The 22,293-nt window shown below is 53.5% G+C and overlaps 2 protein-coding genes across 9 annotated transcripts in view; one reads left to right on the forward strand and one right to left on the reverse strand.

Moving 5' to 3' along the window:
* The window catches only part of CYTH3 (cytohesin 3), a 100,019-nt gene extending 96,922 nt beyond the window's left edge, over positions 1-3,097 (forward strand). For all 3 annotated transcript variants that reach the window (XM_042922515.1, XM_042922516.1, XM_042922514.1), the window contains exon 13: positions 271-3,097. In XM_042922515.1, coding sequence (XP_042778449.1) covers positions 271-343 — 73 coding nt within the window. In that variant the 3' untranslated portion in view covers positions 344-3,097. The remainder of the gene's footprint in view (positions 1-270) is intronic.
* Positions 3,098-3,294: 197 nt separating this feature from the next.
* Positions 3,295-22,293, reverse strand: part of USP42 (ubiquitin specific peptidase 42) — a 77,449-nt gene continuing 58,450 nt past the window's right edge. For all 6 annotated transcript variants that reach the window (XM_042922503.1, XM_042922500.1, XM_042922499.1 and 3 more), the window contains 14 exons: positions 21,070-21,172; positions 19,865-19,932; positions 18,851-18,921; positions 17,933-18,015; positions 16,811-16,922; positions 15,881-16,021; positions 15,605-15,705; positions 14,107-14,260; positions 11,986-12,699; positions 11,756-11,850; positions 8,694-10,172; positions 7,387-7,688; positions 5,417-5,460; positions 3,295-4,306 (listed from right to left, as the gene is read on the reverse strand). In XM_042922503.1, the coding sequence (XP_042778437.1) occupies positions 5,453-5,460; positions 7,387-7,688; positions 8,694-10,172; positions 11,756-11,850; positions 11,986-12,699; positions 14,107-14,260; positions 15,605-15,705; positions 15,881-16,021; positions 16,811-16,922; positions 17,933-18,015; positions 18,851-18,921; positions 19,865-19,932; positions 21,070-21,172 (3,431 nt within the window). In that variant the 3' untranslated portion in view covers positions 3,295-4,306; positions 5,417-5,452. The remainder of the gene's footprint in view (positions 4,307-5,416; positions 5,461-7,386; positions 7,689-8,693; positions 10,173-11,755; positions 11,851-11,985; positions 12,700-14,106; positions 14,261-15,604; positions 15,706-15,880; positions 16,022-16,810; positions 16,923-17,932; positions 18,016-18,850; positions 18,922-19,864; positions 19,933-21,069; positions 21,173-22,293) is intronic.

A 22,293-nucleotide genomic window follows, 5' to 3' on the forward strand; every position in this document is an offset into this window, starting at 1 on the left:
CGCTCGAGCCCCAAGGCTCCGCGTCCTCGCGGTGCGCGAGCGCGCACGTCCGTACGCCTGCGCGTGCGTGCGTGGGCGGGCGTGCACGTGCACGCACGCATCTGTGGGAGGGCACGCACGTGTGTACGCGTGCACGCGCGCTTCCGAGGGCAGGGCCCGCCCTGTGCCCGCAGAGACGCGGAGGCTCGAGCCCGCTCTGCCTGGAGGGCTGCGGGGGCCTGCTTCCCACCTGAGGGTTTCCTCCCCCGCCCTCCCTTCCCCCCCCCCCAGAGCGAGCATCAGCAGGGATCCTTTCTATGACATGTTGGCCACGAGGAAGAGGAGGATTGCCAATAAGAAATAGATCTTTCCTGGCCCGAACCGGTGAAAACAGAAGCCAAGACTCCACGACGACGGAAAGTGACTGGGAGCCTCCCCCGACCCCCCCAGCGCCGCCGGCCCCGCTTCGGTCTCCCGCCTCCTCTCTGGAGACGGCGCGTGCGCAGTGGGAGCGCCGCCCCGAGCCCCGAGGAGCCTTCTGTGCGCGGCGGCCGATGTCCAGATGCCCTTCTCCCGGTCCCAGCCCGCGGTGGCGCCTGCCGGCTCCTTCGAGGGAACCTCGTGCCAGTCGTGCCGCCCTTGGCTCACCCGTGGCAGCGTTCGCCGTTCCAGAAGCCGCTGTTTTATATCTGAACAAGAAAGGAAACGCTACCACTTTTTTATTCAGAGTTTTTTCTCAGATATATAGGATTATAGCTTTTATATGCCTTTTTATACTCTGAAATTATAACGAAGGATACTTACTTTCTAACACTAGTATTTTTAGAATGGCAGCTATAAATGTAACTCGTGGACGCAAGTATATACTGTGCACTGAAGAAGTCGTCTATACATGCACCTGCCGCCCTGCGTGGGGGGGCGTGGGCGGCTATGTGGGTGCTTTCGTGGTGGTCCTCGGGGTGGAGGGACGTTTCTGGGCAGGGGCCGGGCTCCAGGTGGCCAGATCCCGGGGGACTCGTCATCAGCTCAGACTCTGTGGCCCCACAGATACTTTCTAAAAAGGCCAATTGTTACAATGTAAGTGCTGGTTCTGGGTGTGAATCCTGTGGCCGCGGTCACACACAGGGGGTGTGTTGAGCCCCGTGAGACCGCCGCTGTGGGACTTTGGCCCCCCAACCAGCAGTTGCGTGTGGCTCAGTGGAACCGTGCGTGGTTCAGACTGACGGACCGGTCTTCACTATTTAAAACCTTTCGGCAAAACAGACACTTCTTTTACTGACCTACTAGTTTGACCAGATCTCTTAGCATAATGAATAGACGAGTAACCAGAGCAGATCTTACTCCTCGTTTTTAGAGACTTTAATCTCTTGCCATGAGGACGGAAGGGGCGCGCTGTGGGATGAAGGTGCGTGGCACTTAGGGTCTCCTGTAAATAGCGTGAAAGCCCAGATGCACGCTGGTGGTGGAACTTCAGAAGATCCACAATCAGACGGTTGTCAGGCTGCCGATGATCTAACAGGTGCTCAGGACGTCTGCCCGAGGGAGGACGGGGCTCAGAGCCGGCCGGGGGCGCCGCTGGGCGAGGCTGGGGTGCTGGGCGCTGGGGCGGTGCCTCTGCCTCTTCCGGGCGGGGCCGGTGACGGATGCTGCCGGGACCCTCTTGGCCACGTTCCGGCGGTGGGTCCCCGTGTCTGTGCCCTTTAGAGGTCACGAGCTGTCATGTGCAAAATGAAAGTCCCAGAAAGCAGACCTCGGACCGGACCGTCGGCACCTACGTGAAGATTTTAAGTAGAAGTAACTGCTCTGCGAGTTGCCTTGGTGCTGACACTGACTGGCCGTGGGCCCCTGGCCTCGGCACCACTGACCTTGACGTAGCTTTAAGTCACGCTGGATGCAAAGGGGTCTGGGCCCGGGCCTCTCTGACACGCCTCAAACTGATTTTTTGTTTCCTTCCCGAGCTTTTAGGCTTTGTTACCGTCCTGATACCTCAAATTCGAAACTTTAGTTTTGGAGAAAGGCGAGTCCGCATTCTTGAAATGCCTGGCTGGCATATATGCAACTCTGGCCTCCAGTCTTCCACGAAAGCCGATGGCGCCCGGAGCACGCGCCCGCCGCCCCCACCGTCGCCGACCAGTGGGGCCGCCCGCCCCTCTCCCGGGCTGCCCAGGGCGCCGAGGGATCAGTGGTTGGGGCGGGGGCTGCGCTCCCTCTCTCGGCCCCGGGTAGGCCCCTGGGGATACAGGCTTTCGGTCTTCGGGGTTTGGCCTCCGTAGGGTTGGGAGAAGCGAGCTTTGGGAAACCCCTGTAGGAATTCTCCGGTCGCCGGTGAAGGAGCCTCGCGTGATGGCTCTTTTCCCGGGAACCGTGCGGAGGCCGTGGTGCTTAGAATCTGTCACTTGCTGTCAGTGTTCCGTGAGATCTCTAACTCCGGGTTTTGCGTGGCAGTATTAACGCGGGGCAGGCCGGCGGCCACCCCGCTACGCCGTCAGGCGGGCCGGTGGCCGCGTCTCTCCTCCCTGCCCCCACGTCCTCCCAGTGCTAGCATTTTAGTCCCAACTCTGGCCAAAGACAAGCTTCCCTCCGGAGACCAGGGGCGGGAGGCGGAGAAGGGGGTGCTCTGGGCCGAAGACCGCGGCTGCCACGGCCCCGCCGGCCTCCGTTTACCCTCACCCAGGCGAGCGTCAGTGTCTTCGGGATCGCGGCACATCCTGGAACGGTCTAACGTGGTACCACACGGAGTCAAAATAGGAGCTATTTATAGATGAAGCAGCATTTAATGCTTCATACAAAGCAATGCATATTTTTAAAAGTTAAAATGCATAGATCTATAGAGATGTGCTTTGCGGAGAAGTTAGGTCTGTTGTAGACCGGAAACCACATGTTGTGACTTCCCATTTTCTTATTTTTTCTTAGGCATTTCTATTTACGGTAAATATAGTTAATATGTAAATAATGTACATAGAGATTTCCGGAGTGTTTGTTATTCAGTGTATATACCCTCACATCCTGCATGAAGAAATACCCCGTCATCGATATTTTGTTGTATCATTGGAGGGTGTATGGCCGTCAAATTGCAAATACCGTGTTCACAAAATAAAAAAAGGCGTTGTTCGGACAAGACCGTCTGGGACTTGGTTCTTGAAAATAGATTGTGGGGTCCGGCGGCCTGCTCCCCGCCCCTCCCCCCACCCCCCTCCAGGCCCAGGAAGGCGGGGAGGGGAGGGGGCGGCTTGGGCTCCAGACGCTTCTGGAACAGGTGAGAAGGGTCTGCTGAGCAAACGGGGAAAACAGCGGTAAAGAAGAGGACACAAGGTGTTGAATTTGCTGCCATTTATATACTATATAAACTTTACATGCTGTGTATTTACAGTGGGGCGAGTGCTTTTTTTTTAATCTTTAAAAAAACAAAGATCAAACTTTAGACATCTCTGAACAACACAAACTGTATAAACCATACAGATTATTCAGATACAAACTGTATTAAATACAGTTTTCCCCACTCCGTCTCCTGATGCAGGACCAGTGAATTATAAGTGTATCACAGTTTGATAGCATATCCATATTAAAAATAAAATCACAGTATGATTTTGTCTGTAACTAGAAACTTTAAGGGACCAAGCTGACAACTCAGACTCCAATATCATAGTCAAGACAAGAGACACTGTATAAAAAAGTGTTAAGTAATAAAAACATACTGTAGGCTTTACAAATAATGTTTGGATTATACATTCATAATGTAAATACTCATCATAACTGGTAAATCGATTGGAATAGTTCCACAAAGTTCAAAAACAGAACTTGTCTATAAAATACATTTTCAAATCTTGAATACAACTAAAATATGAAGCGAATTAGTTTCTAGTATCAGACATTACAGAAAACAGACTGCTCCCAAGTCTAGTCGAGAGCTCGTGAATCTTTAAATAAGTCTTTAAATTAAATATGCACACTGTCAGTTTGTTTGTACTTTTACTAATTCCATGGTTTCCCGGCTGCTCTCGCACCGGAGGCCTGGCTTGCAGGAGCTTTTCCATGGAATGCGAGCAGTCCACCTGAGTCTGATTAAGCAGCATTGAGATGTTCCAGTCCAGGGCGTCACCGTCCGTGGGATCTATGTACACGCTGTTTACAACGGTCAGCAGTTGTAGAAAGGGTTCGTCCGTTTGGAATAAGGGGAGTTAAGAAAAGGTAAAAACTAAAAAAAAGTCCTCCATGGTAAAATCTGTACAGTATTTACTAAAGAAGCACCACGCAGATTTGAACAGAGTTATTTCTACATTTATAATTTAAGCTGGGTGGGGGATGGCTTCTGTTGAACACGCTGAATCTGAAAGACAAGAGGCGGCAAGCAGCGGGCGTTAGTACCTCCCGGGGCGGCGGGCGGCGGGCGGCGGGGCGGCTCCCCCGCCACCACCCCAGTCGCGGCCTGCCTTCCTTCCCGCACCGTCCGGGCTCCCTGGGGAAGCGCTTCTTCCCGACCGCGGGCCCTCTGCCTTCCGGAAGGGCGGAGAAGGAAGCGGGCTGTTCCGGACGGACGTGCGGAGGGAGCCACCTGCTGGGCCGGAGCCCGGCTGCCGCTGATCCTCTCCGGCCTTAAATCCCCTCTCGCTAGAGAAGAGCCCGAGTCCTTAATCAGGCTTCGGTCTTTTCCTTAAGACACACGGACTGAGCGGGTTAGTTAACTGCACGTTAATCCTCCGCAGACACTTCAGCGAGATCCGTTTCAAATCCCCCCTGCGGCCTGGGAGCCGCACGGGACGACGTCCCCTCTCCGGAGAGAAGGGCTCGCTCCCCCGCCTCCCTCGGCTGACGCGGGCCGCCGACCTGCACTGCTCTCCCCCCGGGCCGCCGCGTCGCGGTCCGGGAGCGACCCGCCGGGCGCCGTCCGAGTCCCGATCGGTCACGAGGCGCCCCGACCTCGCTCAGATAACGCCGAGTCCTTCCGAAATCACTGTGATTTCTGGGGGCGCGCGCGGACTCGGCGCTCCCGGCCGGGCGCCAGCAGGCGAGCGTGTCCGGCGTGGGGTCCGCCACGCCCTCGCTCCCGAAGCACGGGGACCGGTGGCCGCGGGTAGGATGGCGATTCCAGGGGGCTGCTCTCCTAGGCCGGCGGGGCGGGCCGGGCCGGGCCGGGCCGGGCGGCGGAAAGGGGCTCCTCCGTCTGTGTGGATCCTGGCGCTTTCCGCCCTCCCTCGTTTTCTTACGACGACGGGAGGAGGAGGCAACCGGGTGGCGCCGCCCGGAGAAACGGGGGCCGGCCGGACCCGAGGAGGCGGGCCGAGGTCTGAGCGCGGCTCCGCGCGGCGCCGGCCTGGGGGAGCCCCCCGCACCTGCTCCCCGCGCCACTGCCTGGTCCCCGAGGCCCCCGACTCCTCATCTGCGTCCCCGCGGCGCCTCCACAAGCAATTATGAAACGTACAGATAGAAAACCGCTTACCATAACTAGTGAGTTTTTTGTTTTGAGGCCAAGTTTTCAATCACCTAGAAAGCAAAGATCAGGAAAGAGATTTTAATGACGGTTTTGCAGAATGTTTCGTGCCTGCTGCTGTGTGGGCGCAAGTGATTACAATCAGAACCCCTTCTCGGCGGCTGGGTGCTCGCTGCCCGAAACCCGTCCCCGCACGGGACGAGCACGGGACCGGGACGAGACGAGCCGGCGCGCACTGTCGCCAAGCCTTCTACTGAAAACGAGACCTTCCGTGATGGCTGAGATGCACCGAAAGCCGTGCCTGTGGGGACGGGGCCCTCTCCGCCCACACCCATCAGCACTGTCCCCGCAGGAGAGAGCAGATCTCAGGCCAAAGAAACCAGGCAGCGTGTCGTGGGGCCGGAAGACGGGAGTCTGACGGGTCAAGTTACCAGGAACAGGGGACACGTGGCAGGTGGGCCACAGGGTCTGTCATCCTCAGCCAGAAGACAGGGATGTCTGGCATGGAAGGCCAAGCAGGTGGTCCCTGTCCTTGAAGAGGACAGGATGGGACAGGCACACGGATTCCTCCGTCTGCTCTCCCCGGAAGCGCTGGCCGCACACCAGCCTTCGAGTGCCATCGCCCAGGACACAAAGGGCCGCCGCTCGACACAGAGGCGTATCGCAGCCCCTAGGGACACACGTGTGGCCCCCAAATGCCAACGGCTCAGGCTCACACTCAACCCGTTTTCCCTCCGGAGCCACCTGTGTGTGCTGGCGGCCACCGACCGTGGTCCTCACCAGGCACCTGCAGCCGGGGAGAGGTGGGGGGAGGGTCTGGCAACAGGCGGAACGGCTGGGACGCCGCCCGCCACTTCCTCCCAAGTACTAGGCGGTGGTCAGAAGAGACTCCACCCTCACCTGGCCAAGCCCCTTTCCCAAATCACCAAAAGCGTCACGGGACACCGATCTGAAACTCCGTATCATCAACACCTTAAAAAAAGCCCAGGGCAGACAACGGCCCCGCGTCACCGTCTGGCCGGCCATGGCCACGCTTCTCCGCCCCGGGCCTCCCATGTCCCTCCCGCTGGGACACTGCCTCCCTCATGCTCGGGGCCCATCTGTCCCTCCTCGGTCAACAACCACGCTGACCGGGGCCACTGGAGGGACCGGTCTGCCCTCGAAACACACGACCAAAGGGCCTCTGGGTCACCAAGACGCCGCATCAAAGTCCCAAGAGCACACCTCAGGCGTCTGGGGCCGTTTGTACAAAAGGCCAGAGGACGACCGTCTTCCCCTTCGGGTGCCTCCAGCCATTTAAAACCCGGAAAGCCTTTCCGAGCTGGCAGGCCACACGGGGACGGGCGGGGACACCTCGCCCGGCCCGTGGGTCACCCGCACAAACCGGATTGAGGGACGGGGGCGGCTTAAGTGCGGTGCGAGGGCAGAGGGCGGAGACCGCGGCGCCAGGCGGTAAGAATCCAGCCCCCGCGGCGCCCCCGGCCTGGGGGGGAGCCGCGCAGCAGGAGCCAGCGCCCCGCAGTCCAGCTGCCCCGAGAGAGAGGCCGGCCGACAGCGACAGCGGATGTGCCTGATGACCCGAGCCCTCGAACTGAGTTTAAGCTCGCACTCCGAGGTCTAGACGTTTAAGAAAGAAAATACGGTGAAAACGTTTCTATCAGAAATGGCTTAGAAACAGAAGTTCTGGTCCTTCAGGAGCCACACACACACCCCCAGAGCCACCACCTCCAGCGGCCTCGTCACAGAGGCTCGGCTGAGCCCGGCTCCACGTCACCGAGGTTCTCCATCAGCACTAAGGGACCGGTTCCGGGTCCCCACACCGCGCCACCGAAGCCCGCGCTCCGCCTGGGAGCCGGGGCTGGACCGGGGCGGCGGGGCTCCTACCGGAGGGTCCGCCCTTTCATGCCACGCGAGGGTCTCTTCCCGCGTGTCAGCAAGAAATCCTTTCTATATTCTTAATTCCAAGTATCGCCTCTTACCCTGGCCACACTCAGACAGAGGACACCTGTCATCCCTGCTTCCCATCCTTAAATGTTTTCTCTTCTCACAGAAAGGTCCAACGCCTTCCAGAGGCAGCCCATCAGTGAGGGGGAAAGCGCCGTCCGTTCTCCGGAAACGGTCAACAGTCTCGTGGCTGGCGGCCTTGGGAGGGTGTGGCTCTGAGTCTTTAACAAAGTCCTCGCATTTCCTCGAGTGCCTCTTCTTTTTCTTCTTCTTTTTTTTGTGTCTGTGGAGGTCGGCATCAGAGCACGCGACCGAAAGATCGGAATCCTGCTGATGCCTGCAGAGGAATAAGCCACAACTCAAACCACCACAAAACCAAAACCGCCTCGGAGAGGCCCGGTCCTTGGCCTGGCACCCGCCACCCCCACCCCCACCCCCACACCCACCGGTGAAGCCTACCCGACGCTGTGCCGCGCTCCCCGCAGGGGATTTTCAAGTCCGGGGTGTCAATTCACCAACCCGGACCCCACCCGCCCTGCCTTCCGCTCTGCCCCGGGGCTGAGGTCGTCGGCCACAGGTCCAGAGGAAGGCTTTTGCCAACTTCTCCAAAACCAGCGGCTGAGGGGAAAAAATGCTTTTGCCCGGAGCCTCAGGCACCGAGGAGGGAGGGAGGTCCCCCTCGGGTAAGGGCGGCTGTCTACCTACGGCTCCTGGTGATCCTGCCCCGGGGTCTCGGTCTCGAGAGGCGTCACATCTCTAGTTAAGACGCGTAGCAACGCCGCTCGCGCTCAGTCATCTCGTCACGGAGAAGTCATTTTCCAGACAATCTCTGACCCGTTTAGCTTTTTAAAAATACAAAAACAAGCTTCCCAACGAGACTGCAAACTGAGACACGGAGCCAGAGGAACGGACCAGGCCGGGGCGACAGGTGCTCGTCCCGGACCCGCGCCGTCGGCGGGCCGGCAAACGCCGAGGGACGGTGGCCTCCTCTGCCTGCCCGCCTGGCGGTCCCTGAGTTGTTGGAAGGAAACGGTAACGGGTGGGAAAACGGGAACTACATCTGCCGAGTAAGATTACGAACACCGGTTACGAGGTCAGAGACTCCCAAGTTCCCACGTACAGACCACCGCGCACTTACTCCCGCGGATTATCGAGCGCGGACCAAAACCGGCACCGTTTTGGAAAAAGAGGTTTTTAGGCACTTTCCGATCCCGTGAAGTAAGACACGGCTTACAAGCGGGGCTACAGCCCGCAGAGATCTACGGCAGGGGACTCCGAGGCCCGCGGAGGTGGGGACGCGGCGCAGGAAGCGGACACGGGGCGCCGGCGGCCTCTCCCTCACCTGGAATCTCGGTCTCGGTGTTTGTCTTTGGATTTCTTTTTCTTCTTTGATTTTTTGTGCTTCTTCGCTTTCGGCTCTTCTAAAGGCTCCTTCTGTGCGCCTCTCCAGGCTCTCTTCTCTCCGCGACCGTCGCCGTTTTCCAGGCTGTCGTACCTCCGTTTCCGCGACTTGACGTTCTCGTGGTCGTGAAACCGGCCGGCGAGGTCACAGGTGTCGGCTTCGGCTCCAGGCGCGATCTTCTCGTGGGGGTGCTTCTCGGGGTAGGGGAGGGGCGCGGGGGGCGGGCCTGCGCGGGGGCTGAAGCGGTGCCGACCCTTCCCCTTAGCGGCCGCCTCGCAGCCCTTCCTGCTCCTGTAGCAGTCCCGGTAGGGCCGGCCGGCCGCGGCCGCCTTGTCGTACGGGCGCTCGTGGAAGGGCCTCCACTCCCGCGCCGCGTACAGGGCGTACCTGTCGTGGTAATACCGGCACTTGTCCCAGCGCAGCTTCTCGGGGTAGTACTTCTCCCGGGCCCAGGGGTGCTCGCCCTCCGAGTGGTGGTACCGGCCCCACTCCTGCTCCGAGCCGCCCCGGCTCCGAGGGTGGTGGTGGCCGTACCTGGCCAGGGAGCGCGGCTCGCCGGGGCTGGCCCGCTCGCCGTGGCAGGGGTGGTGCTGGCTCCCGCCGCAGTGCTCCGTCCGGTAGCGGTCCTGCCTGGGCCGCTCCCTCGTGTACGAGCGCCGCTTTCGGTGGTAGCGGTCCTCGGTCTTGCTCCGGCTCTCCCTCGCGCGTTCTCCGCTGGAGGAACGATCTCTTCGGTTGCGGTAATGTCCTCGGTCAACTCTTCTGAGGATACTGATTTTTTCCTTAACCGGAGAGCGATCTGGAACTTTCTGTCCCACCTTATTCTCTTCACGTTTTTCACCGTGACTCTGCTCGGGGCCTCCTTCCGAGCGATGCTCTGTACCCGTGTCTACTTGGGGGGAGGGGAGGTCGGAGGCGGCCGCGCCCGCGCCCTTCCAAGGGCCCTCCGTGTCCGTGTCTGCGCGCTTGTCTCCGCTGACGCAGAAGGGCTCGTGCTCGCAGGCGCCCTCGGAACGAGCCGGGGGACTTGGGCTCGAACCCTGCGCCGCCTCCACGGCGGCCGAGGCCCGCGGGCTGTCTGTGCGCGTCCCTGATGCAGCCTGGGCTGGTCTGCTCTGGTCGTCTGTTAAATCCCCGGGGCCGCACGGCTTAGGGAGCGGATCGTCCCCCGCGCCGTTCCTGGTGCTGCCGCAGAGATCGTCGGCACCGGGCGAAAACTCCTCGGGTTTGGCTGCAATGTTTTCAGAGACTTCTTCTTTGGTAGATTGGATGCTGGGGTCCGAGGGTGGCGAGGCCTTCTTTAATTTGCTGCTAAGACTCGTGAGCGTCTCTGGTTTCTCCCGGGAATCAGGAGAGGGGCTGCCAGGCTCGAGCTCTGCGCCGGGACCCTCTGCAGGACCTTCCTCGGCTCCAGGTGAACTGCAGCCCCGGCAAAACAGAGAAATCGACACATCAGTCATTGGCTCCATTGTTCTAGAGCCCACGGGGACAAAAACTTCCAAGACCTTCACTGACTAAATGATCTATGCCTTTAACATACCTGGCTCTACTCGATATGGGGCTTCTCCATTTTGGAAATTTCGGCATTTTCCCTTTCCCTCATTAAATAAAAATAAAAATCTTCCTATCAGGCTCATCTACTATCCCGCTTCTCAGCTACGGTAACTCTGCTGTTCTAGGCTCCTCTGTCTTCAGATACACTTCTAATCCCTAGTACCTATGAGGCATCGGGAAAGCAGGACGATGGCTGGAGGCTCGGACTTTCCTCCTGCGTCTCTCCTGAGCCTCAGAGCTAGAGTTGCTGCCTCCCAACAGAGCCAACAGCTCCTTGAACTACTTATGAACCGGGAGCAATCAGGGAGGCTTCAGAAAACCTTCTTGTGGTAAACAAACTCTGCCCTCGACTGCTACAGAGCTCCCGAGGCACTGTCAAGGTTAATGCAGGTTGGCAGCAAACAATAAAAACCCTACAGTGGCCCCACTTTTTCGTGGGAAGATACCTGGGAGAGAGAACACAGATGAGATCAGTACAGGACAAGTTACCTCCAGCGTGTCAGTGAGATTCTTGAGCCTGCGTGTACACACCCACTCGGTTACGATACACACGTGGCTGTGTTTATACAACCATCTACGGCCATCCTCACACACATTACATTTGGGGGCAAACTAAGCTAGACTAGGAGAGAAACAACAGGAGAATCATTACAAAGTCACTGAGGGTTCAGGCTGTCTCCTCTTTAAGGTAAACTGGAGGGACGCCCGGGTGGCTGAGTCGGTTGGAGGGACGCCTGGGTGGCTCAGTCGGTTGGGCATCCGACTCACGTTCGGCTCATGTCTTGATCTCTCGGTCTGTGGGTCTGGGCCCCGCGTCGGGCTCTGTGCTGACAGCTCAGAGCCCGAAGCCTGCTTGGGATTCTGTGTCTCCCTCTCTCTCTGCCCTTCCCCTACTGTGCTCCGTCTCTCTTTCTCTCAAAAATAAACATTAAGAAAATAAAATTAAAAATTAAAAAAATACACATACCAATTAAAAAAACAAAACATTAAATGGGGAGATACACTCTCATCTATGAATGCAATTTCAGAATTGTACAAGGAGCATAACAAAATATTTGCAACTTGGTAGAGTCCAGAAGCCCTGCCCTATACTCTCAACGAGTCTTCCATGTGTTTGTCATTAGAAGGATTAAGTGAGACAGTCAGTGCTAGGTGTCCGATTCAGAAGCGGGCTGTGACATCCCTAAGCCGAGACACGAGGCTGGGCAGGAGAAAACGTTACCTCGAGGACATCGTTTTCATGGGAAAATTATCAGCCTGATAAATTTTTCTTTCCTAAGAGGCACTTAACACATTCTACAGGTTATTCACATCGTTCACGGTAAGGTCCACGCAGGTTCCCCAAGGCTCACGGGAAGGCTCACGCAGAGTTCACAGAGCGTACCCGCCGGGGCGCGGTTATGATCGCCCGCTGCGGGGTTTCGTTGCCTCGCTGTTGATCGTCTTACCTTGTCTCTTCGGTGGCGCCTTTCACTTTGCTGCCGAGTTTGAAGGTCTCTAAGATGTTGTCTTCCGGGAGAGGGGGCAGGGGAGCGGGCATCGACTACAACAAAAAACAAAGCTCTCTCAGCTCTAGCAGCCGCCGGGCGCCTCCTGAAATCCGGCCAAGCGAGCGGCTGTACGTGAGAGTCGAGGCAAAGCTCCCCCCCGCCCCCTGCCTGACCCCCAAAACGCTCACCTTTCCGGGAAGACCGTTCGCCTTAGAAAAGGGATTTTCTGAGGGTAGGGCAGGCTGGACTGGGCAGCGGGCACCATCGCAGGGCAGACCGTTCTCTTTCAGGTCGCTGTCTGGACTTTCAGCACCATTTAGAGCAACAGGCTCTCGAAGCTCGAGCGGAGAGGCCTCGTCGTCTTCAGCATCCTGCACGGAAGAGTTCGAGCTCTCGATCGTACCGAGACCGTTCTCCTTGCCCGGGCCCTTTGCCTCCTCGTCAGACTCCTCGGACGACTCGGCACCGTAGGGCACCAGGACACTGGAGCGCAGCTTGGACTTGCCGTTCATCACAGGCTTAGAACAGGACTCACTCGGGGTCATCTGCTTCGTGACTTTGCTAGAAACTGCCGTCATAGATGCGCTCGAGGTAGACTGCATTGCAGAACTGGTGACGGTGGAGGAGGGAACCGGCTTGCTCGGGGTGTCCAGAGAAGGGCCGTGAAGGCTGGGCTGAGACTGGCCTTGGCGAACAGGTAACTTGTTGTGAATACTGATCGTGATTTTTTGTTTCTTGGGATGTTCTGGAATCACAGAGGGCCTGTTGACGGACCAGTTCTGAACAGAAGTCGAAGCATTAACAGACCCGGCCCGGCTGACACTGGAATTTCCACTAGGACTTGCCATGGAGCTGCTCGGTGCTTCTTTCGACGGTCCGGTCCCGTTTAAGTGAGGTGGGTTCTGGAAGAAAGAAGGCCTCAGCTGCTGAGAGCCTCAGGGACGGTCACAGACATGGCACCCACTCTGGGGGGGGCCCTTCCCATCTGGCTCCTCTTTTTCTTTTTTGGAATACCAAGTTCCCCACACCGAGAAACACCCCCTCCTCTCGTCCACTCCCGACCACCATGAACTTTGCGTGGGTTAATCAGCACACTGGGACCACTACTGCTGTCAGAGAGCAACCCCAGACCGGATCCTTTCTGCTCCGATCTGACAGAAACGAACAGGCCCCCTGAGGCACGGAGACGCGTACGTTCACCTCGCTTGTGTTTCTCGGGAGCCCAACGCTGTACAGACAGAGCGCCAGCCCGTGGAGAATTACCACTGGCCAAGGGAGCCGGGGAGACGGGTCACACGGGCAGACACGCAAGAGCTGCTTCAGGCACCACGCCCCCCTCCTGCCCTGTCACCTCTGAATCCTACTCACAGGTGTTTTGCTCCAGACCCCACCCGCGCTGCTCTAACCTCGAGGGGCAAACCGGCAGTCACGGGTGAGACCTCGTTCACAGAGCAGTTCTGTTTGGCCTTCGCGAAGTTTTCTTAAAGAAACACTGGAAGGCTTCACGGGAAGGAAAACCAAACACTTGAACCATCAGTATTAGCCACCTGCCACACGGGGCACGTGCTCTCCAGCCGGCCAGTGTCCTGATGTCACTGTTAAGCAGAGCCCAGTGCGGGAGCCCGTGATCTTCCCAGCTCCCAGAGGCATCTGATTAGTGACTCTGGCTCCATCCCAAACCCTGTCCGACGTCCATAAAACACAGCGTACAGCTCGACAGTCTGTCGATTCAAGACAAACTACACTCGAACCGAAAGGCTGGTAAAGCCGCAGTCTGGGTGGCGGGGGCGGTTCCACACGCGGGCCGGCTGTCCGCAGTCACCACAGAAGGTGAGCACAAGTCAGGCCTTCCCTCCCGTAGACTCGGGCGGCTTGTCACCCAAGCAGACCACGGATTCTCCAAGAGGCCACGGGGAGTGTGCCCGACCCAGCTGGATGGCGGACAGAGCCACACTACTGAGGGGCTAGATGGACACACTGAAAGAATTCTTTTTGCGAAAGGGTCACTCTCCTGGAGTCTGGCACTCACCCGCCAAAGATTTAGTCCCCGAAGTGAACGCAAGTCCAAAGTGAGAGCTAAAAGCTCTAGCATTTAAACCTACTTATACCCGGACTTTCTTCCTCATCATTACTTCCACACACTGAAATCTGTGTGTTTGAAGTATTTTATAAAACACGGCTGGAAGAATCTTTTCGGACAAGAAATCCAGTCGTACCAGGACACGGCAACTGCTGCAACGTTAGCAAGAGGCTCTGAATGACGCGAAAGCAAACACAACACAGAGATGATGCTACCTGTGCAACGTTACCTTTATCACATGAGAGGGAAGCTGTGGTCCCATAAACCCTGACGCGGCCTGTTTGTTGCTGACAACCCGCTGGCTGATTACGGGTCGGGGCGAGGACTGGCCGGGGCTGTGAGTGGAATGCGTGAGTTCACCTCCATTTTTCACATCGTGGGACCTGGGGACAGATAGTGACAGCGCTTAGGGTTTCGCGGCGCATCTTCCCAGAAGAGGTTCATCTCTAGCCCCTCATAGGTAGCTGCAATGCAGAGCTTTGCACAGGGTCCCCTCTGGGTCAAGGTGGGCGGCAGGTGCTCACAACAGAGGTAAGTGTGCAAAGGTTTTGTTCTTTTAATTTCAGTTTTAAGCAATCTCCACACCCAACGTGGGACTCGAACTCCCATCAAATGGTATTTTAAATTGTGTATTCTGAAGATGACGCTACCTGAAGGATATTTTTCTTTTCTGTTTACATTTTTTCTAATTATAAATACATGCCATTACAGAAAATCTGCATCCAGAAGTTAGAAAAAAAAAAAAAATACTGTGCCTCGCCTCACCCATCAGAGACATCTACTGTTCAGATTTACTGGAATATTCTCCAAGCTTTAGCCTATAATGATGTTTTCAATACCAGTGTGAAAAATTTCAAATTGCTTTTTTCTCCGTATAGATTGAGCTTTCTTATATCATTTAAAAAAAAAAAAAAAAAAGGCACCGGGGCATCTGGGTGGCCCAGGTTAAGCCTCCGGCTTCGGCTCAGGTCATCATCTCGTGGCTCGTGAGTTCGATCCCCACATCGGGCTCTGAGCTTGACAGCTCAGAGCCTGGAGCCTGCTTGGGTTTCTGTGTCTCCCTCTCTCTCTGCTCCTCCCCTGCTCGTGCTCTCTCAAAAATAAACAAACGTTAAAATTTTTTAAAAAGGCATCATAAAAATCATTTTTAACAGCTGCATAGCAGTCCGACGCATGGATACGCTATAATTTATGAGCTCATCCTGCTGACGTCCGAGATTTCAGGATGTTCCCAGCTTTCGGCTACTATGAATGAACGCCACAGAGCAAACGTCAGTCGTTTTCCAAGGCCGTGCATTACCAGACATGGAATTAGTGAGTCAGAGTACGCAGCAGCCACAGGAGAAGAGTGAGTGGCGCCCACCCAAGCCCGGCCCAGGAGGGTCACCGGCTGCCTGTGCTCGGTGGTAGAGAGGCGCCCACACCCGGGTCCCTCAGAGTCCCCCTTCAGGAGGCCTCCATGCCCAGGCCCGAGCCGTTCGCCGCCAGCAGCAGCAGCCCCCCCTCCGCCATCACCTGCCCTTCCTCTGCGTGTTTCACTGTCCACCTGCCAAGGAGCTGGGAGCTAAATCAAACTCCTAATCCGTACTCAAAGCACGACCTTCCTTACTCTGTTGGCACCTCTGAGCTGCTGTTTTAAAAACAACCAAATTCTGAATTTAAATATGCCGATGAGATGAAGAGAAAGGGCGTAACAGAAAATGCGAAAATGCGTTTCCTGAGGATACCTGATATAAAAGAGTACGTAAGCTTGTTGACTGAGTACCGATCTAATATCACTGGTAGATACGATGGAGTCGTTCATTTGATACCAGAGGCCATTGCTAGCCTGCAAAAGAGAGCCAATGAAAGAGAGATTAGACAGCATTCAAGAGGAAACACCAACCAAGAGAAACGTAAGAAGAATGGGCTTTCATATGCTAACTGTGAAAGTCCCACCTTGCCCCCCAAGAATGCCAGTGCTGCCTTGAGAAACAGTTATTAGCAAAATCTGCACAGCTTACTTTGATGTAGCAGAAGTAGTGGCCAGCATGGCAGTTAAAGCCAGTGTGGACCAGTACTGCATACAGGACATAAATAATCGGTTCCCCGTTTGGTTGAGACATGTACGGTCGGATGTCAAGGTACTCAGGGTATTTCACATCCTAAACAGAAACGGAGAGGGGAAAAAGGAACATCATTTCCGAGGGCACAGATCATTCTGCACAAGCACGTGGAGACCCGCGGAGACCTAACACGCTGAGCTGCGTGTCAGAAGACATGACTGGCCCGGAGCCCGCCTGCGCCCGCACCTATTCAACGTGCTCCCACTGCATTCTTGATTTCCTCTAAATACACGAGGATCTCCTCTCAAGTGAATCGTCTGAACCCGTCCGAGAGAGAGAGCAGTGGTAGGCTACCTCTGGACTTTAGTCTCACTTACTTCTACTATTTCAGGAAGAGACTGTGGAGTCTCTTGCGTGCTACTCATTTCTGATACTTTCACTCTTCGGAAAGTAGAAAGAAAACAGGAAAATTCAGCGTGCTGCCATCAAAACCCACAAACAAACAGGAAAACACGCTTTGGTGAAAAGAGAGCGAGATCCAGCAGGGACGTCCTCTTTGGATTTCGAATATTTCAAGTGACACCGGCTCTCCCTGTCTGTCCCCACCTTCACTGACGCTGAGGCCCAAACGCACAGCACAGGCACCAGTTTTATCATCACAGAGTCTGGCCAGCTAAAGCAGACACAAAGTACACACGCTCATAAACACACAGACCATCACGAGCACAACGCTTTGACACTTTTTCGCCCACGACCGAATACTAGGAGAACTTAGAAGACCTGGTCACAGAACTGTCCAGCCAGGTCATTCATAACCCTTACTAGTCACCAACACTTAAGTCTTGAAAGACTCAACATAAGAAGTTATGAATAATGTTATCTACATACCTTAGCAATTTTTCCACCAGTAAAATTTGCAAACCGTTTCAGAGAAAGTGTAAGAACATTAGAGGATCTGTGTATAGTAAACCTCTTGGAAGCTGGAACCATCTTTTTACACCTTGAAATGAACAGAAACAAAGGATTAGGAAGACATATATAGACATATATATATACACACACACACACATATATATACACACGTGTATATATATGTGTGTGTGTGTGTATATATATATGTGTGTGTGTGTGTACACACACACACACATTTTTGGTATTTTAGTCTTTCCCTGGTTATGTCTTTCAAACATTTCCCACCAAACCCAAGAGAAAGATACTAGCTAAGAAACAGCAGCCTTCTCAACCAACAGTGAAAATACTAAAACTTACAATACAGGGGAGATTGCTCAATTAGCATGAAAGAAAAAAGGAAGCTAGAACAATTTCTGAGAAGCCACATGTAAACTGGTAATTTTAAAATTAGGTTAATACAAACTTCTCTCAGTTCACAACAAACTGAAATTTTCAGGCTGATACAATTCTTTGCAGACAAAGCCCTATCCACAGACAAAAGGAATAAAAGTGAAGATTAGAATGTCCATGGAGTTTAAACGAAGGAGAAATGCCTACGGTAGTAGGCAACTTCTTTCCTGGCAAAACGAGTACCTCATAATGGTTACCTACACCACCTGATGCTAAAGTGAAAATCTATTAAAACCTATGAAATAGGACTTTCTTAAAATACAGGCTCTCTTGACTTCACGGGCAAACACATTAATGAGTAATCAAAACTAGAGGTTTCTAGCAGATACTACCCCAAATCCTGGGTAAGAACCAGAAAGAGCCTTAACTACCCCGGGGGGAGGGGGACTCCCACTCCATCACCGCCTTCCCCGCCCGCCACGGACGGTTGCCCAGGCCGTGCCTTCCCACGCGGCGGCTGCTGTGTGCTTCCCGCTCAGGGCAAACCTGCCCAGGAAGGCGGCGCCCGCTGTGTCTCCCAAGGGCAACCCTCGAGAGAGAGCGAGCACTGAGACACCAGGCGTTGTGGCCCTCGAGGAAGAGGGGCCCCGCGCCTTCCGGGCGACAGAAAAGCTAACGAGGTCCGGCCCCGCCGCGCAGACCGCGTACTTGCTGCACTTGTACGAGTTCTCCCCGTCGAGCTGCTCGGGCTTCACGAACTGCTCCAGCGCCTTGTTCACACTCTGAGCAGCCTGGGGAGAGAGGAGAAGCGTCAGCGCCACAGCACCTCTCACTGACACTTGATAGAAGAAAGGAAAAAGAGGGCTCAAAGGTATGAAAGCAGATGGGGGTGTGTTGGGAAAAAGAACATTTCCTGGCATCACGATGTTCACTTTCATACCCGTACACAACCAGCGATCTCCGCTGGCTAAGAAACAAGCAGATTAAAGCGAACCGTCCGTGAGGAGTTGCTCGCTGCAGCATCATTTACGTTAGCACGGAACCGGACGCACCGAACACGCACCAGCCAGGAGCCAGGCGGCCGCTCACGGCACAGCCGTCCCCGCGCACACGCAGTGAGGCGGTCACGCGCCCAACTGAGACGTCACGCCGGTCTGGAAGCATGAGTAACATGCTTGCAACAGTTTCCATCACACCGTTAAGGGCTCGTTCTGAGGGACGGGACCGCCTACGAGTCCGCAATGTTTCTCGCTTCTATCGTTAAGCACGGAGTACATTTGTAATCAGAAAAATAAAAAGCTTAACAAAAAATAGGAGCTGAGACAATGCGAGGAGCCAAAGAGTTTCTAAAAAATTACCATCATCTAAATTGGGCTAAACCAGGCATCAGATTCTGGTTTTGTCATGATGCCAAGTGAAAAGTCAAAGGCGAGAAAAAGATTAAGTGTTCTACGTCTGTAAGATACCTGCTCCAAATCTGACATGATCTCCTCTGAATCAAGTCTCAGAGTAGTAAGATTTTCACGTGTAGCACGTGAAAGTCTGAGTTATAAATGAACTACAGACGAAGTTACATCAAGTCTGACTGCCTTCTCCTGATCTCACCACCACAATTAGCAAACTTACCTTTATCTCCAACGTTATGTCGAGATATGGATCGAACGTATCTGAGACACCTTTGCAATTTAAACACTTAACTGAAACAAAAATAAAATGCAAAGAATAAGCAAAGAGTCATCGTTATGGCACTACCAACTACTGAAACGACAGAACACAAAAATACCACTTCAAAATAAAAAATTAAAGTACTTTTTTTTTTTTCAGATTGGGCAAACAACTGTAATACCACACACAGTGTGAGTCAGTGTCAAGAATGCAGCCCACACACACTGCTGGTTGGAAAGGGAACGGGTAGAACCTCCTGGAAGGACGACATGGCAGTACCACGATGTAGAACACATACCCTTTCGTGCAGAAATTCTAATCCTAAGAATTCATCCTACTTATACACTTTCACATGAACATAAAGGCATTGCACAGGGATATTCACTGACAGTAAGAACAATAACAAAAAGTTTGAAACAACCTCATTATCCATTGTTACAAGGGGGCTCAAGGGGAATTCTACTTCGGCTGTGAAAGACTGTTGTTACCCACATGTACTGAAATGGACCAAGATTTCTAATGTTAAGAGAAAAATGAGAGAGGCCTATCCAATATACTCCCAGTGTGCTCATGCACAGGAGAGTGCTGGAAGGATGCACTACAAACTGAGACATGGGTTGCCTTTGAGGAAGGGGTTTGGGAGCCGGGGCTGGATTGGGAGGCACACTTTCCACTGCTAACCCTGTCCGCCTGCACTTTTTTAACCACATGCATGTATCACTTTACCAACTATTTTTTTTTTTTTAATGTTCATTTATTTTTGAGACAGAGACAGAGTGTGAGCAGGGGAGGGGTAGAGAGAGAGGGAGACAAGGGATCTGAAACAGGCTCCAGGCTCTGGGCTGTCAGCACAGAGCCCAACACAGGGCTCGAACTCAAGACCCCATGAGACCATGACTTGAGCCAAAGTCAGATGCTTAACCAATTGAGCCACCCAGGCGCCCCCACTTTACCAACTTTTAAACAAGACTTTACCTCTAGATCTTAGGTATCCTCCAAATATCTGACAAACGAGTGTGGTAGCCTGGGTGTGTCTGTCTAATCTGAAAAACAAAGTGATACGAGACAAGAGTTCAACAAAAATTACAGATGCTGTGACAAAGCTTTAAGAGTATGGACTTCTATAAAAGAACGAGACTTCAAATCAGAAGCCACAAAATAAAAAGACACCAGAATGCGAGGCCACCGGAGAAGAGTCTTGTCCGGACCAGAACGCAGGGAGGGTTTGGGGAGGCAACCCGAAAGAGGTAGGACGGTACTGAGAAGGGACCTGACACTGGGGCAGGCACCTGTGCTGGAAGCAAGCGGCAAGACTGAGCCGCTGGGCGTGTGGCCCCGCTGGTGAAGGCAGGGGACACGGAGCGTTCTCCTCTGCTCTGGGGTCAGTCATCCGGGCAAGCGGAGCCCAGCCGAGGCAGGGCCAGCAGAACAGGAGATGTACCAGCTGTGCTCAGGCAACAGCAAGTGGGTTGGCATTTGGTACCTAGTTGCATTTGCAATCTTCCTCTTGAGTCTGCATTTAGATTTTAAGGAAGAAACTGCAGAAATTGGTAACTGACCAGACTAAGATGCAGGGAACACACACAAATTTCATAGGCTGGAGATGAGCAGAAAAAATGCTGGGCACAACTAGAAAGGAGAAGTGGTTAGTTTTAGATCTGCAAAGGGATGTTGGTGCTCAGAAATTAAGTAACGGCAAAACCAATATCCAATCCCTGACACCGGTTATTAAATCCAAATTGTTACAGTAAGCATACCTTTAAAATATTTTCACCATTTTATTTTTTTACATGGTACTTTTTTTTTTCAAGTTTATTTTATTTACTTTGAGAGCATGTGTGCACATGCGTGGGAGGAGGGGCAGGGGGAGGAGCAGAGTGGAAGAGAGAGAATTCCAAGCAGGCTTAGCACTGTCAGCACAGAGCCCGACGTGGGGCTTGAACTCACGAACCGTGAGAGCATGATCTGAGCTGAAAATCAAGAGTCGGATGCTTCACTGACTGAGCCACCCAAGCGCCCCTAACCACTTAAAAATAATGGCAATCATGTGAGGAAGAGGCAGCGCGAGGTCAAAAGTGAAGCCAACACAGAGCTCTGCGCATTCATCATAAAAGGCGAGACTGAACTCGGTAAGCCAGCGATGTCGAGGGAAGACGTGAGCGATGCTTTGCTGTACTCACTTATTGCTGCCATTCAAGCATGCTTTTTGCATAGCATCGACAGTGTACTGAAGGAATTCATGGGCATCTTCTTGGTTTCCAAAGCGGAAGTGCCTAGCTATACCTGTGAAGTTTAAGTGAAGACAGAGCTTTATCATCACATACAATCCACCTCGGCTGTGCCCCCCCCCCCCCAGACGTTCCATCCCGTGACCACCTGTTGGTTAGAAAACGCCTGTAATTACTTTATGAGTTGACTAACACAAACTGCCTGAGAATGGCTAGAACCATGCCCCTGAAGACCATTACGAGTGCATGTGGGCTAGAGCTCCTGAGAGCCCAGAGACTCTAGGTCATCAGCAAGTTAATAAAATTATAGCTGACTAAATTCAACTTGGGCTGTATGGTCTCAAAAATTTGTTCACAATGTTACGTTAGTGCCCACAATCCTACTAAATTTGGTGCTAGGGCTCCCTAAGAGAATTCACGGCAAACATAAATGTCTACGCTTCTGTCCCAATAACCCACAGAACACGCCGCATCCTGCAGCCCTATTTCTAACTGAGCAGCTGCAAGACAGAATGACATAATGAAACGCAAGAGTATAAACAATGTCACAATAAAGCATTAACAGAGCAAGTTCTATAGATGAATATATAGAAATACAAATTCGCTGGAGTCACAGGAAACTGCCAGTGTTCCGCCAGTTCTGCCTACACAAATGGCAATCTCATGATCCAACCACATGTCAGGGGGTTATGTGAGCTCGTGAATATGGGTGCAAACAGCAATGACATTTTCTTAAAGTCTAAGTTTAAAAATATTAATCATTCTTTATATACACAAAATTAAACAAACAAAATTACCCCTGGCTAAAATTCTGCCGGGATCCGACACCGTTTAAAAAATGTTTGCACTGTCTCCTCTGGCCTGTTAATAAAGCCAAGGGCCAATAGAACACCTCTTAATCTTGAGCAGCTTTTTAGGCAAAAGGATTATAGATTGTCACTGTATAATTATCCACCCCTGTAATTACGCAGCTAGATTCCAGATTAACAGTTAGGGTTTCCTTTTTATTTGCATGCATTTTTTTCTCCTAACTCAGTTAATTAAGATGATGTAAAAGTTTACTGCAAAAACACACAGAAAGTGTGTTAAAAAATTTCACGCACCCTATCAGGATCATTATAATGCAAAAGAAAATTTTAAAGTCATTTAAAAATTAAATAGAAAAAGCAAAATTTA

The sequence above is a fragment of the Panthera leo genome, chromosome E3, assembly GCF_018350215.1.
Source record: "Panthera leo isolate Ple1 chromosome E3, P.leo_Ple1_pat1.1, whole genome shotgun sequence".
NCBI classification, from domain to species: Eukaryota; Metazoa; Chordata; class Mammalia; order Carnivora; family Felidae; genus Panthera; species Panthera leo.